Raw genomic sequence first — 16,933 nt, 5'->3', positions numbered from 1 at the left:
TAAAAAGTAGGTCAGCTTGCTTGATATCAGTTAAATATCAGCCATTTGAAATACATATACTACAGCCTTTAATAAGTTAATAATAATAATAATAATAATAATAATATTATTATTATTATTATTATTATTATTATTATTATTATTATTTATTTCTTGGCAGACACCCTTACAAAACATAAGAGCATTACAAAGTGAAAAATACAGTCCGGTTCAAAGCAAATGCAATTTACAAATTCCAATTTACACAAGTGTATAGGAAATATACAAAGTGAATTGTATAAGAGTTTCCACAGTAAAAAAAAGGAAATAAAATGTAACTATATTTAAAGTAAATTTTTACTGCATATACATATGTATACTTTGTAATTATACAACATTAATACATGTAATTAAAGTATACTTTCATGGTATACTAAAAGTATAACATTTAGTATAACAAACGTATAACATTAGCACACAAACAAACAATTAAATACTTTGCCTAAGTATACAAATAGTACAAAATGACTGCATACAATTTAAGTATACTTTGTGTAAATATACAAAAAGTACAAAAGTAGTACATAGAATCCAAAAACAAACACTATTCGGATGAATCTTTAAACCACTTCATAAAACCCGCCCCCGAGCCCGTCCTTAGTGTCACATGACTTCAGTCACATGACTTGAAGTTCAGCTTCCACCGGCTGAGCGCCCCATTTCTATATAAATAGGAAGACAAAATCGTCATTATCTTTGCATATTGCAGAAGGCTGGGCTTTGGAGTGGGTGACATTGCACACATTTCTGACGACGTAGGTTTTGTCTGGATCTTGTTATAGGTAAGTTCAGTCCCACACGTCCTCCGCCTGATAGCGGCGTTGCTGCAGTGCATTAAGAAATGACAGATTTTCGGAAATGTGCAGACGCGCGGGCCGGAGGTCCTCAAATGAACAACGTTAACACGTGAATGCATTAATCAGCTACTCATAATCCGTCCATTTGCATTGGATTCCGTTTAGCTGTGCATCGGTCCACAATGGCAGTCCCCCAGGTGCAGCTCTGGATCGGTCTCTTGTTGGCCGAAGCAGCCGTCCTGCCCGGGGGAGGACAGGCTCGGTTCACCCCTGACTGGGACAGCCTGGACGCTAGACCCCTGCCGGCCTGGTACGACGAGTCCAAGTTCGGGATCTTCGTGCACTGGGGAGTGTTTGCGGTGCCGGGCTTCGGGAGCGAGTGGTTTTGGTGGCATTGGCAGGGCACGCACGACAGGGATTATGTGGACTTCATGAAGAGAAATTACCCACCCAACTTCAGCTACTCGCATTTTGCACCCCAGTTCCGAGCCCAGTTCTTCGATCCGGAACAATGGGCTGATGTGTTCCAGGCTTCCGGGGCGAAGTAAGTGAATATGTAGGCTAGCCAATCATGCATTACTTACTTATCAGGCGGAAAGCTTGCTCATATAATGTTGCAAATGCAGTTATTTAAAATACTGACTTTATCCAAAATTCAACCAGCCAATCAAGCAATCAATTTATGTACACACCCCCAAAAATGTGCTGTATGATTGCTCTTATAAGCTGTCCAAAACCAGGACGTATGGATTACATGAGTATAGAAGTACCAAGCTTATTTCTGTTGTCCTTCCCATTGCATCAACCATGTGGCTAATTGTTACAGGTGTTGCATTGGGCTGTCAGTTCTTTCTATGAACAGTTGTTGCTGCTAACCTCTGTGGCTGTGACTTGGCAGGTATGTGGTTCTTACCAGCAAGCATCACGAGGGCTTCACCAACTGGGGCTCGGCCCAGTCCTGGAACTGGAACTCTGTGGACACGGGGCCGCACAGGGATCTGGTGGGGGACCTGGGGGCCGCGCTGAGTAAGAGGTGAGGCCATGGGAGTGTCAAGGAGGGGTGAAAAACCTGTGGGTGCCATTCTAACCCACTGAAAGGATCGATTTTGAATACGCTTCCTGCAGGGACCCAGAGAATGGAGACATTGCATACTGCACACAGAAGGGCTTTGCACATGTGCACAGGTTAGCATTTTTCAATGGGTTCATGTAGTGTATGCACCAACAGACAAGAAGGTAGCTTGATGTGCACTAAGCAAAATGTCGGCACGGTTTAGATATGCACGGCGTGACTCGTGATCGGTTGTACTGCTCTCCCCACTCCAGGTCTCTGCACTACGGACTGTATCACTCCCTCTATGAGTGGTTCCACCCCCTCTACCTCGCTGATAAAAAGGCCGGCTTTAAGACCCAGGAGTTTGTCTCGCGTAAAACCTTACCAGAGCTTTATGACCTTGTCTCCAGGTAATGTGGTTAAATTGAAATCTCTATAAAGACTGCTGATGATGATGATTGTACCGTAACCATAATGCAGCTCTAACCACAAACTGAAAAACAATTGCAAATCCCTATCTTTGGCCATTAAATGATGTCCTGAATGTCTGGATAAATAAAATGATAGAATCAATTCATACTGTATTGAAAAGACCGGGAGACCGCTGTCTGCATCCTCAGTACTAGGGCAGAGGGATTAAAAAATGTTACTGCAGGGGGTTCATGTGATCAAGCTGACTCGGCCAAATGCACGTTTTCGAGCCTGTGTGTAATGATTGAGCCACAATAAAACAAATCCCATTATGAGAAATGTGTTGTTGGGAGAATACTGTGTCTGTAAACTACCCAGTAACTCAAAATCTGGTAATTGAGCTTATACAGTCACACTCGTGGAGACTAGAGTAGCCTGTGTTTGACTGGGCTTTATTGCACCAGAGTGGCTGGTCTCTCTCCACAGTCCTGCAGCCTGCTTAGATCTCCTGGTGTGTCTGTGCTGTTCACAGGTACAAGCCAGACCTGATCTGGTCCGATGGGGACTGGGAGGCCCCCGATTCCTACTGGAACTCCACCCAGTTCCTGGCCTGGCTCTACAATGACAGCCCTGTCAAGGTGTGAATGTTACAGGAGCTGCATCGTGTGTGTAATCGTTTTTTGCAGGGACACATTTCTGGTTCTGTTGTCACTTTCAAATGTTGAAACCTACAGAATAGCCGTTAAAATTGTAAATTAAGGCTTCCAGTGGAATGAAAACTGGGAGACATCCTGCCTTGTTTTCTCACTAGAACATAATTTTCACATTTATAGGAATACTGAGAAAACCTGAACCTAAAGCACACACAACACGTATGGACAAATGTAGATATTACTATAGATGTAATCTGATTATTTGTAGTCTCTGAAACACGTACAGCTGCTCACTTGGTGGGAGGGGGAGCTGCCACCAAGGTAGAGGGAAAGACCCCTTTCTTTGGGCTCAATGCTCTGATGAAAGGAGGTGACAGGGAGCCAGCTGATAGGGCTGAAAGAGTCAATGGAGCATGATGTGCGCTGTGCAATGGGACAGATGGTTTGGGGGTTGGAGGGGGCAGAGCTACAGAACAGCAAGGACTGAAAACCTTATTTCTGTGCAAGACTTCATAAAGGATTTATTTATTATGTTCGTTTAGTTGCTTGATGTTCTCCTTGCAGGACTCGGTGGTTACGAACGATCGCTGGGGGGCGGGGTGTTCCTGTAAACACGGTGGCTATTATAACTGCGAGGACAAGTACACTCCAGGACAGCTGCCCAAGCACAAGTGGGAGAAGTGCACCTCTGTGGACCAGCTGTCCTGGGGCAATCGCAAAAACATGAGACTGGACCAGCTGCTGGACCTGCCCACAATCATCAAGGTATTATTATCACGCAGTGTCTGTCTGTTCTGCGTGGCTCTTCCAGCTGTCATTGTCTCAGTCCTCTGTAGCTGTCTGTCTGTCTCTCTGTCCCTGTCCGTTTGACTGGCCTCTGTGACTGTCCCACTGTTGCTGGCTGGCTGGCTGGCTGCCTGCTTACACTATCACCATCCTTCCTGTTATCATTGGAAATAGTCTGAACTGGGTTGGGGCAAGAGACCACTAACACTTCTTGGCAGATCTGTGCGTCAGGGTTCACCGCTCTGCAGACTGGACAGTCACTGTCACCTGTGGGCTGCTTTAGGGTCTGTTTCCTGTTGCCTGATTGCAGGACCTAATGTGGACCGTGAGTCTGGGAGGGAACTACCTACTGAATGTGGGCCCGACGGCGGATGGCACCCTGCCCGTGGCGTTTGAGGAGCGCCTGCGTGGCGTGGGCGACTGGCTGAGGGTGAACGGGGAGGCTGTGTACGGCTCCCAGCCCTGGAGAGTGCAGATCGAAAACGCTACTCTAACTATCTGGTGAGTATCTTGCTCGGAGCTGAAAGCACTGGTCACTGGCAAAAAGGCTTATTCTCGTGGCTGGGGAATTCAAGTTTAAGCTCATCCAGCCTTGACATTACCAACCAATCACGGGCACCTTTTTCACACAGAAGTACCGTCAATAAATCAACATTGACTGAAGTACTACAATTGTAAAAAAAAAAAAAAACCTTTTGACTTAAATATATAAAGAAGTCTTTTGTATGATGGCAGTACGTCTGATTTCTGAGTGAATTTGACCTGCTTACTGCAAATGTTGTGTGATGTGATGAGGTTATTGCACTGCCTTGAGACCAGCCCTGACTGACTCACTCGTGTTGTGAAAACCAAGCTGGGAAAAATCCTATACTAGCAACTGCAGGTGCACATCATCTGGCTGTGGTTCCTTTTCTCCTCACAGCTACAGTGCTAAAGGCTCGCAGGTGTTTGCAGTCTTCTTCCAGTGGCCGTCGGACTTCACGCTGCGCCTCACTGTGCCGAAAACCTCCCCCTCTACCAACGTAAGAATTGCCTTCTCCCTCTGTATCCCTTTCACCACTGATGGCACTTATATTTTCCTTTTGTACATCCAATTGGATTAAACTTTATTTGTAGGTATACAAAGCCAAATCGCATCAATCATGATATCCTAACAGTCATACATTTCACAGCCATCGCTTATGTGTATAAAATGGATCTTGGTACCGCAGTTTAAAATTCAAGCTCTATTTATTTATTTTCTCCTGTTGCTCCCTGCCCTTCCTGCATGTCTGTGTGTACAGGTGACCTTACTAGGGTACCCCAAGCCCTTGAAGTGGACCCCCTTGCATCAGACCGGCCTCTCTGTGCTCCTCCCCTCCCTGCCTCCCCCGGCCCCATCGGCCTGGACACTGAAACTACAGGGGGTGCAGTGAACAACACACAGAGCAGCAGCTGCCGTTGTGAATGTTACTTGCAAGATTAAATGTAACTTGGGCTTTAAAAGCCCTCCCTTCCCTGTAAGGATAAAAACAAAACAAATTAAGCCTTTGACTCACTTAAAATAACCGGTAATTTCTGCTTCCTGCTCACAGGATCTATATAGTGATCCTATGTACATTTGTATGTTTGAGCATCCATTTGCTCACATGCAGAATTAGTATTAAATGAGTCAGACTAATTACTGTGTTCTGAAATGTGGTTTGTTTGATTTCTGCAGGTGGTATTATAAAATGAAATGTCACTGATTTGTAATTATTCAATGTTTTATTTGTATTTTTTTTTAATTACAAAAATAACTTTACCTTTTATGTGTATGTTTTTGTTTTTAAATAATTTTAAAGCCCTAGTAAGCTTTTATGCCGTGCTTTTTATATTGGTACAGTTTAGATGAAATGCAAAAATAAATAGGATAGGGTGTGCTTATCCCAGTGTTTTTAGAACAGGCAATTGTATGAGTTTCTTATGCTTCAATGCCTTGTGACCTCTTGTTGATGCTTATTTGATTAGTATTTCATAATTAGAATTGGTCTGATGGGATTAAACGTTCAAAACACAGCAGCGGGATCACCCGGTGTGTTGAAAACCTGTGCAGATTTCTTGCTGGATATCAAAATACAATCCACTTTATTGCTCCGATCACTACAGAAGAAGAGAAGGATGCACAGTCCTGGAGAGCCCCTCTCCAGCAGGTTTGAGAGGTCACCCTTCTATTGCCAATTTATAAACACCTGGAAGTATTTCAGTCTGATCAGTGAAGCTTTGGTTAGGTAAATTCAGTAATTTAGAAACCATTTAAGCAATTATCAGAATACCTGCAGCCTCTCTGAGCAAGAGCTCCCTTGGTTGATTTGCTTAATTGATTAATAACGCACACGTGGTCCTACTATTTAGGAATTGGTGATTTAAGGTGACCTATAAGATGAACTGGATTGGGGCTCTCCAGGACCAGGGTTGGAGACCCCTGATGTACAGAATAGTTTGCTTACTGCAGCTGTTACTGAAAAACAAAAATGAACAGTAGGTGTCGCTATTTATATAAAAAACAAAACGTACTTGAAGATTTCACAGACCCAACATGGCTCTAATCATAGACTGTCCAAAGTTGTTTTAGGTAGAGTAGCTAATCAAGGCCTGTGAAACCAGACAAAATGGTTATATATATAGAGAGAGCTTATATATAAAAAGATTACTTTGTTCACCAAAGCTATATATTCGAATATTAAAATAAAAAGGAACCTCCCCGTCGGGGAATCGAACCCCGGTCTTCCGCGTGACAGGCGGAGATACTGTCCACTATACTAACGAGGACGCGGCTCTGAACGCGCACTACGAGCAGGCCTCTTCAACACAGTGTACAAACCGCTGAGCCAAAGCAGAGGACGGGTAATGGCCTACAGTCCCGGTCTGTGGCTGGATAAAGAAGATATCGTCTCTGGGAATGATGAGACAGTGATGTGGTTTCCACTGCTCAGTCCCGCACGCTTCTCTGCAGCACAAAATCCGTCTATGTCGCAAATCCGTTTCAAATTAATCCGTTGTAATTGATGCAACTGTTCAATACTTATCTAACACAACAACTTTGTTAAATAAATATCTATGTAAAAATACATTATTAGAAGACGTATGAAAATGGCATAATAATAGCAGACCTTTCAACCAGGCGCTTTGCTGGACATAAAGCTCTGCTGGGGCACCGGCCCCCCGGTACTCACAGCGCTTTTATATTGAGAGCCAGTGTGAGCAACACGATGCACTTACTCTGTCAGGGTCCACATCGCTTGTTCAAGGTATAGGTGAGGGCCACACTTAAGGTGCGCACTTTTATATTCTGGAGGCGAGGTTGAAATATGTCCACACGACAAACGATCCACAGTTTAGCTGTTTATTAATAGAAATCAGGAACACAAAGCGAATACCTGTTTTTGACGAGTACAGAGTGCCGCTCCTGCCCCAGTCCAGACCGGTACCGAACCGGCAACAGTCAGCTCACTGGACCCGGGCTCTACAGACATGCGCATTAATACGTCACATCCTATCGGCTGATAACCAGGAAGGGCTGCTACTGGGTTCCACACAATAACAAGCCCTGAGTGCAACAAACCCCCATAACAATACATACATTATTAAAATACATTTTAGAAATAATGATAATAAGTTAATTACAATTATTCTTGCGGTCCGGATTTGGCCCGCGGGCTGTGTATTGATATTGATATTACTATTGCTTTTTTAATATTTGTAGATTGACAATAATGGAACCTGCATATTTATAATCTTTTTTGGGAAGAATATGTGCAGCATATTCTGCAGCAGACTCCCATTAGCAGACTGGAGCTGCACTTGCTCTCCAGACTACAGAGGGACATGGGCGGAAGTTCAAGGTGGTGGTGGTGCGGGGGTGGGGTGGGGTGGGTTGGCAGTGGATGCAGGTGGCGGGTGGGTGGGATGGTTCTATCTGTATATAGTTTTTAGATTTTTCTGTATTGCGGTTTATTTTGTTGGCATGTTTGATTAATAACTTAATAACAACAAAAAGGAAATGTTTCTGTAAAATAAAGGGACAGACTAAAACGAATGACAAAACGGATTGCCCATAGACTACAATGGGGAAAACAGAAGGGCGGTCTAAATCTCCAAATCCCACACAGGAATCCTAAAATCCTGAATACGCTTTCTTTAAAATAACCTCATATATATCATAAAAGTGGAATGACAGCTGGTTTCTATGGAATGACAGGCCTGGAATATTGAAAATGCACTGAAAAAATGGCACAAATAGGTTTCACTGCCTATACACACACACACACAGATTATTATATATACACATATATATACAAACACTGTCATCTACATTTATGTACATTGCAAGTTCAACCTTATCTGAAAAAATAAACTGAGTAAATGGGCAACTGTATGTAAAATAATGTGATATCTTGAAACAATTGTAAATCACCCTTAATAAAGTGTCTGTATAGAAATAATAAAGAATATTAATGAGCAACTAACAGCAAGAAATACATCAGCATTATGATAATTAACTGATTAACTCTCTTTATTTGCTTTGCATACTTCAGAAAATGATATTGTTTATCAATTTCTTCACAGAAATTTACATTCAATAAGTAATTTCTATTTCATTCCATTTTAATATTAAAGCAATAGGTTTTATGAAATCAAATATGAAGTATTGTGCATTTTTCTGCAGTAGATAATGTTTGCTTAGTTTTGAAAGTAAATGAACCAATCAAATGAGAGAGGGCATGCTTCTGTGTTGTCAATGCAGGGATTGGTATCATGGAGCTTGCCTTTCAACAAACCAAAGTGTTTCATTTGTGAGACCTGCTTGTAAATCAATGTGTGTGTGAAAACAATCCTATTATGTTTTTAGTGTGTTTTCAGTATTCCAGGCCTGTCATTCCATGGAAATCAGCTGCCATTCCACTTTTATTTTTTATATTAGGTCATTTTAAAGAAAGTGTATTCAGGATTTTAGAATCCCAGGCTAGGAATCAATCAAAACTTTGACCCACCCGCTAATAGAAAACTAGACAACTGTACTCAGTTGCGGCTTCATTTTTAGATGCCACTTTCTTCTAATCATAAATATAAGCACTATAAGGTACAGGTTTGTAATTTGCTATTAACGGGTGGGTCAAACTTTTGATTTAATCCGGCCCCCAGTCTAGGATTTGGAGATATAGGCAGTCAAACCTATGTGTGCTGTTTTCAGTGTGTTTTCAAATACGAAACATGCACTGTTGGTAACTTCCCAGCATTTCACTAGAGCCTTTAATACAGATGTCAATCCCAAGACCTATTTACAGACCTCAATGGGTCAGAATGATTTATTTACCAATACTAAATACATACATATATACATACATATATGCATGTATAGAGGACAAGTCAGACCCTATTCAGTGCGGCTTTAGCCTCCCTATATTTTATAAGAATGTTTAAATCCATCGATAAGCAGATGAACTAACTCACAGGCTTTAGGACCACGGGGTTATTGGGCACTTAGGCAAACCGCCAATCCCCCCCATCAATACAAGCATTGGTATGATGATCATCTGGCCAGTGTGACATCACAGTGGTTCCAGAGTTCTAAACCACCTTCTTTATGCCAAGCATTCCACTGCTGTGCTTACCTGAGAGAGAACGGACGTGTTTTGACTTTGTGCAAACATTGTTAGACAATCCACTATCCTCTACGTAGCGAAAGCCTTTCTATATTGTTATCGATTCTCTGAGTATCTGTTCTGATAAGGAGTGAGAGACAGACAGAGAGAGACAGAGAGACAGAGAGAGAGAGAGACGGAGGCCCGGTGGGGTGCCAACGGGCCTTAGACTCCCCCGGAGACAGAGATTCCAGGGAAGATGGGGTTTAGGTCATTCCTGCCCTACGCATTACCTGGACTGCTGGTGGTCATAGGCTGGTGGTGGTGGCTGTCACAGAAGAACCAACCCGACGACAGCCACGTCTCTGCCGACGTCAACCACGTCGATGCCGACCCCTGCCACGTCGATGCCGACCCCTGCCACGTCGATGCCGACGCCTGCCACGTCGAAGCCGACCCCTGGAACATCGATTCCGACCCCTGCCACGTCGATGCCGACGCCTGCCACGTCGATGCCGACCTCTGGGACATCGATGCCGACCCCTGCCACGTCGATGCCGACGCCTGCCACGTCGATGCCGACGCCTGCCACGTCGATGCCGTCCCCTGCCACGTCGATGCCGTCCCCTGCCACGTCGATGCTGACGCCTGCCACGTCGAAGCCGACCCCTGGAACATCGATTCCGACCCCTGCCACGTCGATGCCGACGCCTGCCACGTCGATGCCGACCTCTGGGACATCGATGCCGACCCCTGCCACGTCGATGCCGACGCCTGCCACGTCGATGCTGACGCCTGCCACTTCGAAGCCGACCTCTGGGACGTCGATGCCGACGCCTGCCACGTCGATGCCGACCCCTGCCACGTCGATGCCGACCTCTGGCACGTCGATGCTGACGCCTGCCACGTCGAAGCCGACACCAGCCACGTCAAAGCCGACCTCTGGGACATCGATGCTGACCCCAGCCACGTCAAAGCCGACCTCTGGGACATCGATGCCGACACCTGCCACGTCGAAGCCGACCTCTGGGACGTCGATGCCGACACCAGCCACTGCGACTTCCAGTGCCTTGCTGTCCTGGGGCAGGGGACATTTGGAAAGGTATATCCCAGTGACCCGAGTCATGGTCATTATAATGTGGGGCGGCTCCAAGCGATCGGTAATTCAGTCGAGGATGTGGAGAATAGATATTTGCTCGACACCAGTTTTCCAAAAACATATTTGTGGACACTTTAGAACTGACGTCCACTTTCTAACCTCTAACAGAAACATTGTCTGTGACTTGTAAGTGCAATTAGTGAGGATGTATGTCTAAATGCTTGTGTTGTGAGTGTCGCTCCTGGGCTCGAGAGCGGAGTTTGCCCGTCTTGAATCTGTCTTGCTTTGACAGGTGCTGCTTGCCGAGGCCAGAGACACTGGAGAGAAGTACGCCATTAAAGCACTGAAGAAGGCAGACTATCTAGGCAGTGAAGATTTTGGCAGGTATGGCTTTCTTTTGTCTCTAGTGAGGCTTCTGGTTTCTCAGCAGAGCAAAAATAAATAAACCTCATCATGGTTTTAATGCTTTAGACCAAGGGACCACATGACTGCTTCACCCAAGCTGTTGATAAATGTATTTTCAGCTGCTGTCTGTCTTTTGTCTCTTTCAGCCTTATGTGCGAAAGGCGCGTCTTTGAGACGTTAAACAATGAGCAGCACCCGTTCCTGGTGAACTACTTTGGCGCCTTCCAGACCAGCGGGCACGTGTGCCTCAAAATGGAGTATGTGGTTGGGGGAGACCTCAAGATGGACCCGGACACGGACGCATTTCCTGAGCCGCGGGCCGTGTGAGTGAAACACTGAGCTGCATGGCGTCTCGGTAGAGAAGCTCGCTCTGCCAACAGTAATGATGTTGAACTGTGTACCTATATAATCAGAATTGATTGCAAATTACATTTTATCTGAGCTTTCTTGTTGTTGGTCTCTTTTCTGGAACAGATTTACTGCTGCCTGTGTGGTGTTGGGTCTGGAGCATCTACACAGCCACAAGATAGCTCACAGGTAAGGTCTCACACATCAGCACTTTTTACAACATACACACCAGAAAACATGCACAGTGTCACCGAGATCAAACCCCACCTCAACTATTCTCCCATTTCATTTAATTTCTCCTAGTTTTCGTAAATGATTGATTGTGACTCATAAGAGAAGCCACGTCCTAATATCAGTTCAGACATGAACCTGAATGCACAGTGTGAGACGTGTGTGTTTCCTTTAATGGCTGACAGTGAAACAGTGCTCGTGTTCCGGGCATGTCCTCTCTCTATTCTGCTACCATGTGATTATACTGTATTTTTATTGCAGGGACCTGAAGCTGGACAACCTGTTGCTGGACAGAGACGGCTTCATTAAGATTGCTGACTTTGGGATATGCAAAGAAGGTACATTACAAAAACAATAGTGTTGATTTCCTCAGTTAACACTATGTATAATTTACATTTTTACTCCAGTGTGTTGTTCCTCACTCCTCTTCATTGTTCTTGCCAGGCATGGGTGCCAGTGATGTCACCGGCACATTCATTGGCACACCAGACTTCATTGCCCCCGAAGCCCTTACAGAGGAGACATATACCAGAGCTGTGGACTGGTGGGCACTGGGGGTGTTGCTATATGAAATGCTCGTCGGCAAGGTGGGTATTCTAACACAACTTCATTAAACCTGTTGATTTTGCAAATACCAATCTAAAGGAAAATGTAAAGTAATAGCTCCAACAAAAGCTGAAACACAAGCCAGTGTTTAATCTCATACAGCTCTCTCGTGCACACAGAACCGAAAGCACACGCCTGCGTTGCCACTTTTTCCACCAGGTTTGGTTCTCGGGGGGATTGCGGTTACTGCGCAGATGAATTTCACTTCCTGTTCTATAATTGATCTGCTTTAATAAGTCATGTCTCAGGTGTGAATTGACCATTTGGTTGCACAGTTTACACTATTGGTGTCCGTGTGGCTTTTGCAGTCCTGGGCTCAGATTGTGAATAATGCAAAGGCTCGGTCTGGAGTCACCCTTCAAGCGCTCTCCTGTCTTTCTCTTTGTGCCCGTAGCGTCCCTTCACTGGCAATGATGAGGACGCCATGTTCGAGAGCATCATCAGAGACGCAGTGCAATTCCCCAGCCACCTCTCCACAGAAGCCACCTCCATCATCACAGGGGTTCGTGTGCCTAGTTTTTTCCTCCAGTTTGTGCCTCGGTATCCTGCTTCCCAACCGTAATGAACGCATGCCACTGTTATTGAAATGTGACGGGACTCCTCTCCAGCATCACGTTTCAGCTTTAAGTCCATTGCTGGAGAATAACGTGCCTCTCCTTCTCTCCTTCTTGTTTTGAATCATCTGCAGCTGTTGGAGAAAGACCCAGAGTTGCGGCTGGGCGCCGGGGAGCGCGGAGTGGAAGACGTCAAGGCCCACCCCTTCTTCAGGGTACGTGGCGCACACAACCGTTTTAGGTCTCTGTCCCATGTAGGCTGCACCCCCTTATCCTTCTTTTCCTCTCTCTTGTTTCAGAGTGTGGATTGGCCAGCGCTGCTTGCTAAGAGAGTGACGCCTCCCTTCATCCCCACAATCAGCGAGCGTGAGGCCATATGCAGCTCCGCAGCCACTGTGTTCACTCTGCCCCACAAGCGCAGGGCCCTGACTGAAGAGGAGCAAGAGCTCTTCAAAGACTTTGACTACGTGGCCGACTGGTTCTAGTGCCAGCGCTGGGGAAACGAGCAAGAGAGTGACACACAGAGACAGACAGACATTGAGAGCAACACAGAACATCAGCTCTCCCCCTCCCCTCCCATCCCATCCCCTCCCCTCACATCCCATCCCCTCCCCTCACACGCACACGCACGCACGCACACATGCAGGCACGCACGCACGCACACACACGCAAGCACGCACGCACACACACACACGCACGCACACACACACGCATGCACGCAGGCACGCACACACACAGGCACACACGCACGCACACACACGCAGGCACGCACACACACACACACACGCACATGCGCAAGAACACATGCACACACGCACGCACGCACGCACGCACGCACACACACGCAGGCACGCACACACAATAATTGCAGAAAGACAGAGGATCCTGCAGCCGTTGTGATGGTCCTGGCCATGGGACATGAAGACTAGAAAACCCGCCTTCACCGCCAGACGGAGTGGCTCAAATCACGTGTTCCTCCTCACACTGCAAACTCAATAAAATCAACAACAATCACTTTCAAAGATGCCTCCTTGTGTTTGGATTGCACTGATTCTTTCTTCTTGACTGTAAAACATGAACTGATCTCCTGTGCCGCTGTGGGTCGTCAAAGGTCACGTCATTTTCTCATCGGTTGAAGGCAAATGAGCAATAATATGTACTATGACTCACACAGTTAACATCCTAAGTATTATTATTAATACATATGTAGAGTAAACATGGTTAAAGGAAAACATTACCCAATTGCATGCCAAATATTTAAAGACTCAAATATGATTAAAATAAACAAATCCCTCTGAATCACAGAAAACAAAAGTTTGCTGCAACGCCCAATCCTATATAATGAAAGCAGATAATATGTAAAATATCTGATGTTTATGGCTAGCAGTCTCTGGAACATGTCAGATTTCATGAATACAATTAAATCTGTGTTCTAGTATTCGTGCAACTAAGGCCCTTACTTTTCACCATGTCCAAACACTGCTCCCATACAGACATGCTCCTCCTCCGCTTCCCACTCTGTGGATCCTTGTGCGCTCCCAGCAACGTCCAATACACTCCTGACACGGGTCTTGAAAGTGGTTTCCTCATGGCAGTGAACATTGATGGCAATCATGTTCTTCTTCACCATGCCACACAGGTTCCCACAAGCATTGAGTCCATCTGTAAACTCTGATCTCATGTCCACAGTCGTAAAGAACTATGTTAATTAAAGATCAGTATAATTAAAGGGCATGACACCCTGTACAGACTGACTCCAGAAGAAACCTCTATCTGTGGTGCTCTCTCCACAGGTGACACTAAATGTGACAGATTACAATGAGCTTCATGAGGTTCCTCAGAAACGGCAGATGAGGGTATTTTCATAGACTTGTTCCAGCATGGTCCTGGAGAACTTGTGAACAGCAGCAGTCATGTACAGGACAGAGCGTTTCCACAGCCTATGTTTTGGTCTCACTCTTGTGCGGGGGGTGCTGCCCATGGTGAAGCTGTCACAGTCGCTTGTTTGAACTGTTCTCTTTGCTGTAGTGTGGCTCTCAGTCCCAATTCCAGCACTGTAGAAATCTTCAGGCACTTCCATTTGCAAAAATTCATACAGTGGCTTTGCAAAACTAGGAAAACTGGGTAATAAAGTCTTTCAGTATCAAAACATATGAAACACTAGGAAGAATTGCAAGAAGGTTATTTGATGACACATACACAATACCAAAAGCCATTTCTTGTCCACCTTCACTCTGAGGAGGAATACATTTTCCTTTCTTTTGTGAAGGAGAAACAGGTTCACCCCCAGAAATCAATTTCCTTTCTGACACGTTTGTCTAAAATAAAGCATTGAAGGAGTTTCTTCAGTGCCTCGCCTCTAACTCGTCAGATGAATCCAAGGCCACAATCTGTTTTCATAAAACAGGGCCATAAACTATAATCAAGATTATCAAAAATAAAGTACTCTTGTGTATTAAATACATTGCAATCTGTCACAGTTTTATTAGCAACTAGGTGAAGGTTTTGATTTAATGCCAGCTTATATCCTTGCGGCCTGGTCACAGGGAAACGTGCAGCACGGGTCAGTGTTTGCACCGGGGGCACACAACAACACACAACTCTGCGACAAGTGGAGCGCCTAGCGGGCCCGCCGCTGTAAGTGCGTCTCCATCCGGCAACGTTTATCTACACGGGGGTGCTGCGACACCAACCACACGCAACCATGCTGTTGCCGGACTGAACACTGTGTATACCAAGCACCAGGTGCTGGATTCAAGCACCGCGTAGGCCCGTAGGCTTAACCACACCGTATGTGCCGGGGTTTCCAGGGACACTGGGTGACGCGGAGTCCGGGGTCCGGGGTCCGAGGGGGCCGAGGGTAGTAGACCACCAGCTGTAGCGGGATCTAAAACCGAGGCACGCATGCACGGACCGGGAGGGCTAGCAGAGCTTGTTCTCAGTGAACTGAGAGAGTGAGATCTCCTACAGCCGCAGCTGTATACTTGCATACTTCTAAGGGCCAATGTTTCTTTGTCCTCAATTTGTTAACTTTTTGTACAAATTTCTCCTGAGCCTCAAGTAGTATATTCTTACTTAGATATACTTAAACTCTAAAGTAGCCTGTGGTTGAAGCTATGACAGGTGTCAGGTTATGTGCTGCGCCAGAGCCACAGCTGAGAGAGCAGAGGACGGAGGGAGAGGGAGAGAGATTGTTTTGTGGGCAGAGTGGGTGTCACATTTGGATTTGTTTGTTTTACATTGCTTTAAAAAAACTCTGATCAACAATAGTATTAACATTGATGGTTTTTCAGTTCCACTTTCATCAAAAGTCAAAAGCCTTGGTGTCATCTTGGACAGCATGCTCTTATTTGAACCCCATATAAAAGCCATTACCCAGACATCTTTTTTCCACCTCCGCAACATCTCCAGGCTTTGTCCTTCATTGTCACACTCCAGCACTGAAACCCTTATCCATGCCTTGGTCACTTCCCGACTGGACTACTGCAATTCTCTCCTTACTGGTATCCCTATTACCAATAGACTACAAATTGTCCAGAACTCTGCTGCCAGAAACTCACCTGCACTAGATCATCTGAACATATCACACCAGTCCTTATCCAGTTACATTGGCTCCCTGTGCACTACCGAATCGTCTTTAAGTCGCTCCTCCTTACTTACAAAGCCCTTCATAACCTGGCACCTACCTACCTGTCGGACCTCATCCCAGCCTATGCCCCTTCTCGCTCCCTCCGTTCCCTTCTGCTAATCTCCTCGTCACCCCCCCATTCCGTCTCGCCCCCATGGGTGGCCGGGCCCTCAGCTGCTCGGCCCCCAGGCTCTGGAACGCACTCCCCGCACAAATTAAACAAGCAGACACTCTCATCTCTTTTAAAAACTCACCTTTTTAAGAAAGCCTACCTTCTATAGCCCTATGGCTACATTTTAGCAGATGTTTCCTTTGTAACTGTCATTCCCTATGTATTTCTCCATCGTAATCCATGTTTATTGTATTAATTTATAGAGGTCAACTTTGTGTAAGATGTCCTTGAGTATCTAGAAAAGCGTCCCCCAAATAAAATGTATTATTATTATTATTATTATTATTATTAATGTGAGCTGCAACGAATGCCTTAACATTTGCGTCCTTGTGGCAATGTTTTCCGGTCACAACAACTATCAATCTAGCTAATTTATACAGTCTACTTGACTAAACGATTGTCTTTTCCTCTGCACAGCACCCTCACACTGCCGCTCTTAAATTAAATTAAAAATATTGAGAAAATAAAAAGGAACCTCCCCGTCGGGGAATCGAACCCCGGTCTTCCGCGTGACAGGCGGAGATACTGTCCACTATACTAACGAGGA

The 16,933-nt window shown here is 45.4% G+C and overlaps 2 protein-coding genes and 2 non-coding genes across 6 annotated transcripts; 2 read left to right on the top strand and 2 right to left on the bottom strand.

Annotated features, from left to right (window-relative positions):
- The first annotated feature begins 657 nt into the window (after window positions 1-657).
- LOC136763330 (tissue alpha-L-fucosidase) lies at window positions 658-5,523 on the top strand. 3 transcript variants are annotated; one of them, XM_066717259.1, is made up of 10 exons: window positions 658-821; window positions 1,002-1,380; window positions 1,735-1,869; window positions 1,962-2,021; window positions 2,163-2,300; window positions 2,834-2,939; window positions 3,519-3,719; window positions 4,051-4,241; window positions 4,663-4,762; window positions 5,024-5,523. In XM_066717259.1, the coding sequence occupies exons 2-10, from the start codon at window positions 1,019-1,021 to the stop codon at window positions 5,153-5,155; spliced, it is 1,425 nt and encodes a 474-aa protein (XP_066573356.1). In that variant the 5' UTR covers window positions 658-821; window positions 1,002-1,018; the 3' UTR covers window positions 5,156-5,523. The 3 variants fall into 3 exon arrangements, with proteins under 3 accessions (XP_066573356.1, XP_066573359.1, XP_066573357.1); XM_066717262.1 differs by having other exon boundaries at window positions 659-821; window positions 1,002-1,146; XM_066717260.1 differs by lacking the exon at window positions 1,962-2,021 and having other exon boundaries at window positions 660-821.
- Window positions 5,524-6,458: 935 nt separating this feature from the next.
- On the bottom strand, window positions 6,459-6,530 carry trnad-guc (transfer RNA aspartic acid (anticodon GUC)). Its single transcript has one exon. It is a non-coding gene; the product is annotated as a tRNA-Asp (tRNA).
- A 5,342-nt stretch (window positions 6,531-11,872) lies between these two features.
- On the top strand, window positions 11,873-13,176 carry LOC136762802 (serine/threonine-protein kinase N2-like). Its single transcript, XM_066716340.1, has 4 exons — window positions 11,873-12,013; window positions 12,427-12,534; window positions 12,721-12,801; window positions 12,886-13,176. Exons 1-4 carry the CDS (start codon window positions 11,873-11,875, stop codon window positions 13,069-13,071), a joined length of 516 nt encoding a protein of 171 aa, XP_066572437.1. The 3' UTR covers window positions 13,072-13,176.
- Window positions 13,177-16,861: 3,685 nt separating this feature from the next.
- trnad-guc (transfer RNA aspartic acid (anticodon GUC)) lies at window positions 16,862-16,933 on the bottom strand. Its single transcript has one exon. It is a non-coding gene; the product is annotated as a tRNA-Asp (tRNA).

This window comes from Amia ocellicauda, chromosome 11 (assembly GCF_036373705.1).
Source record: "Amia ocellicauda isolate fAmiCal2 chromosome 11, fAmiCal2.hap1, whole genome shotgun sequence".
Lineage (NCBI taxonomy): Eukaryota > Metazoa > Chordata > Actinopteri > Amiiformes > Amiidae > Amia > Amia ocellicauda.
This window is presented reverse-complemented; position numbering and strand designations above follow the sequence as displayed.

What these genes read in the sequence shown, in the direction of transcription:
- LOC136763330 (XM_066717259.1), top strand. Translation starts at nt 1,019, where the DNA reads ATGGCAGTCCCCCAGGTGCAGCTCTGGATCGGTCTCTTGTTGGCCGAA. An exon ending in AACGCTACTCTAACTATCTG is followed by an intron (nt 4,242 to 4,662) that starts GTGAGTATCTTG and finishes TTCTCCTCACAG; the next exon opens with CTACAGTGCTAAAGGCTCGC. An exon ending in AAACCTCCCCCTCTACCAAC is followed by an intron (nt 4,763 to 5,023) that starts GTAAGAATTGCC and finishes CTGTGTGTACAG; the next exon opens with GTGACCTTACTAGGGTACCC.
- LOC136762802 (XM_066716340.1), top strand. Translation starts at nt 11,873, where the DNA reads ATGGGTGCCAGTGATGTCACCGGCACATTCATTGGCACACCAGACTTC. An exon ending in ATGAAATGCTCGTCGGCAAG is followed by an intron (nt 12,014 to 12,426) that starts GTGGGTATTCTA and finishes TTGTGCCCGTAG; the next exon opens with CGTCCCTTCACTGGCAATGA. An exon ending in CCACCTCCATCATCACAGGG is followed by an intron (nt 12,535 to 12,720) that starts GTTCGTGTGCCT and finishes AATCATCTGCAG; the next exon opens with CTGTTGGAGAAAGACCCAGA.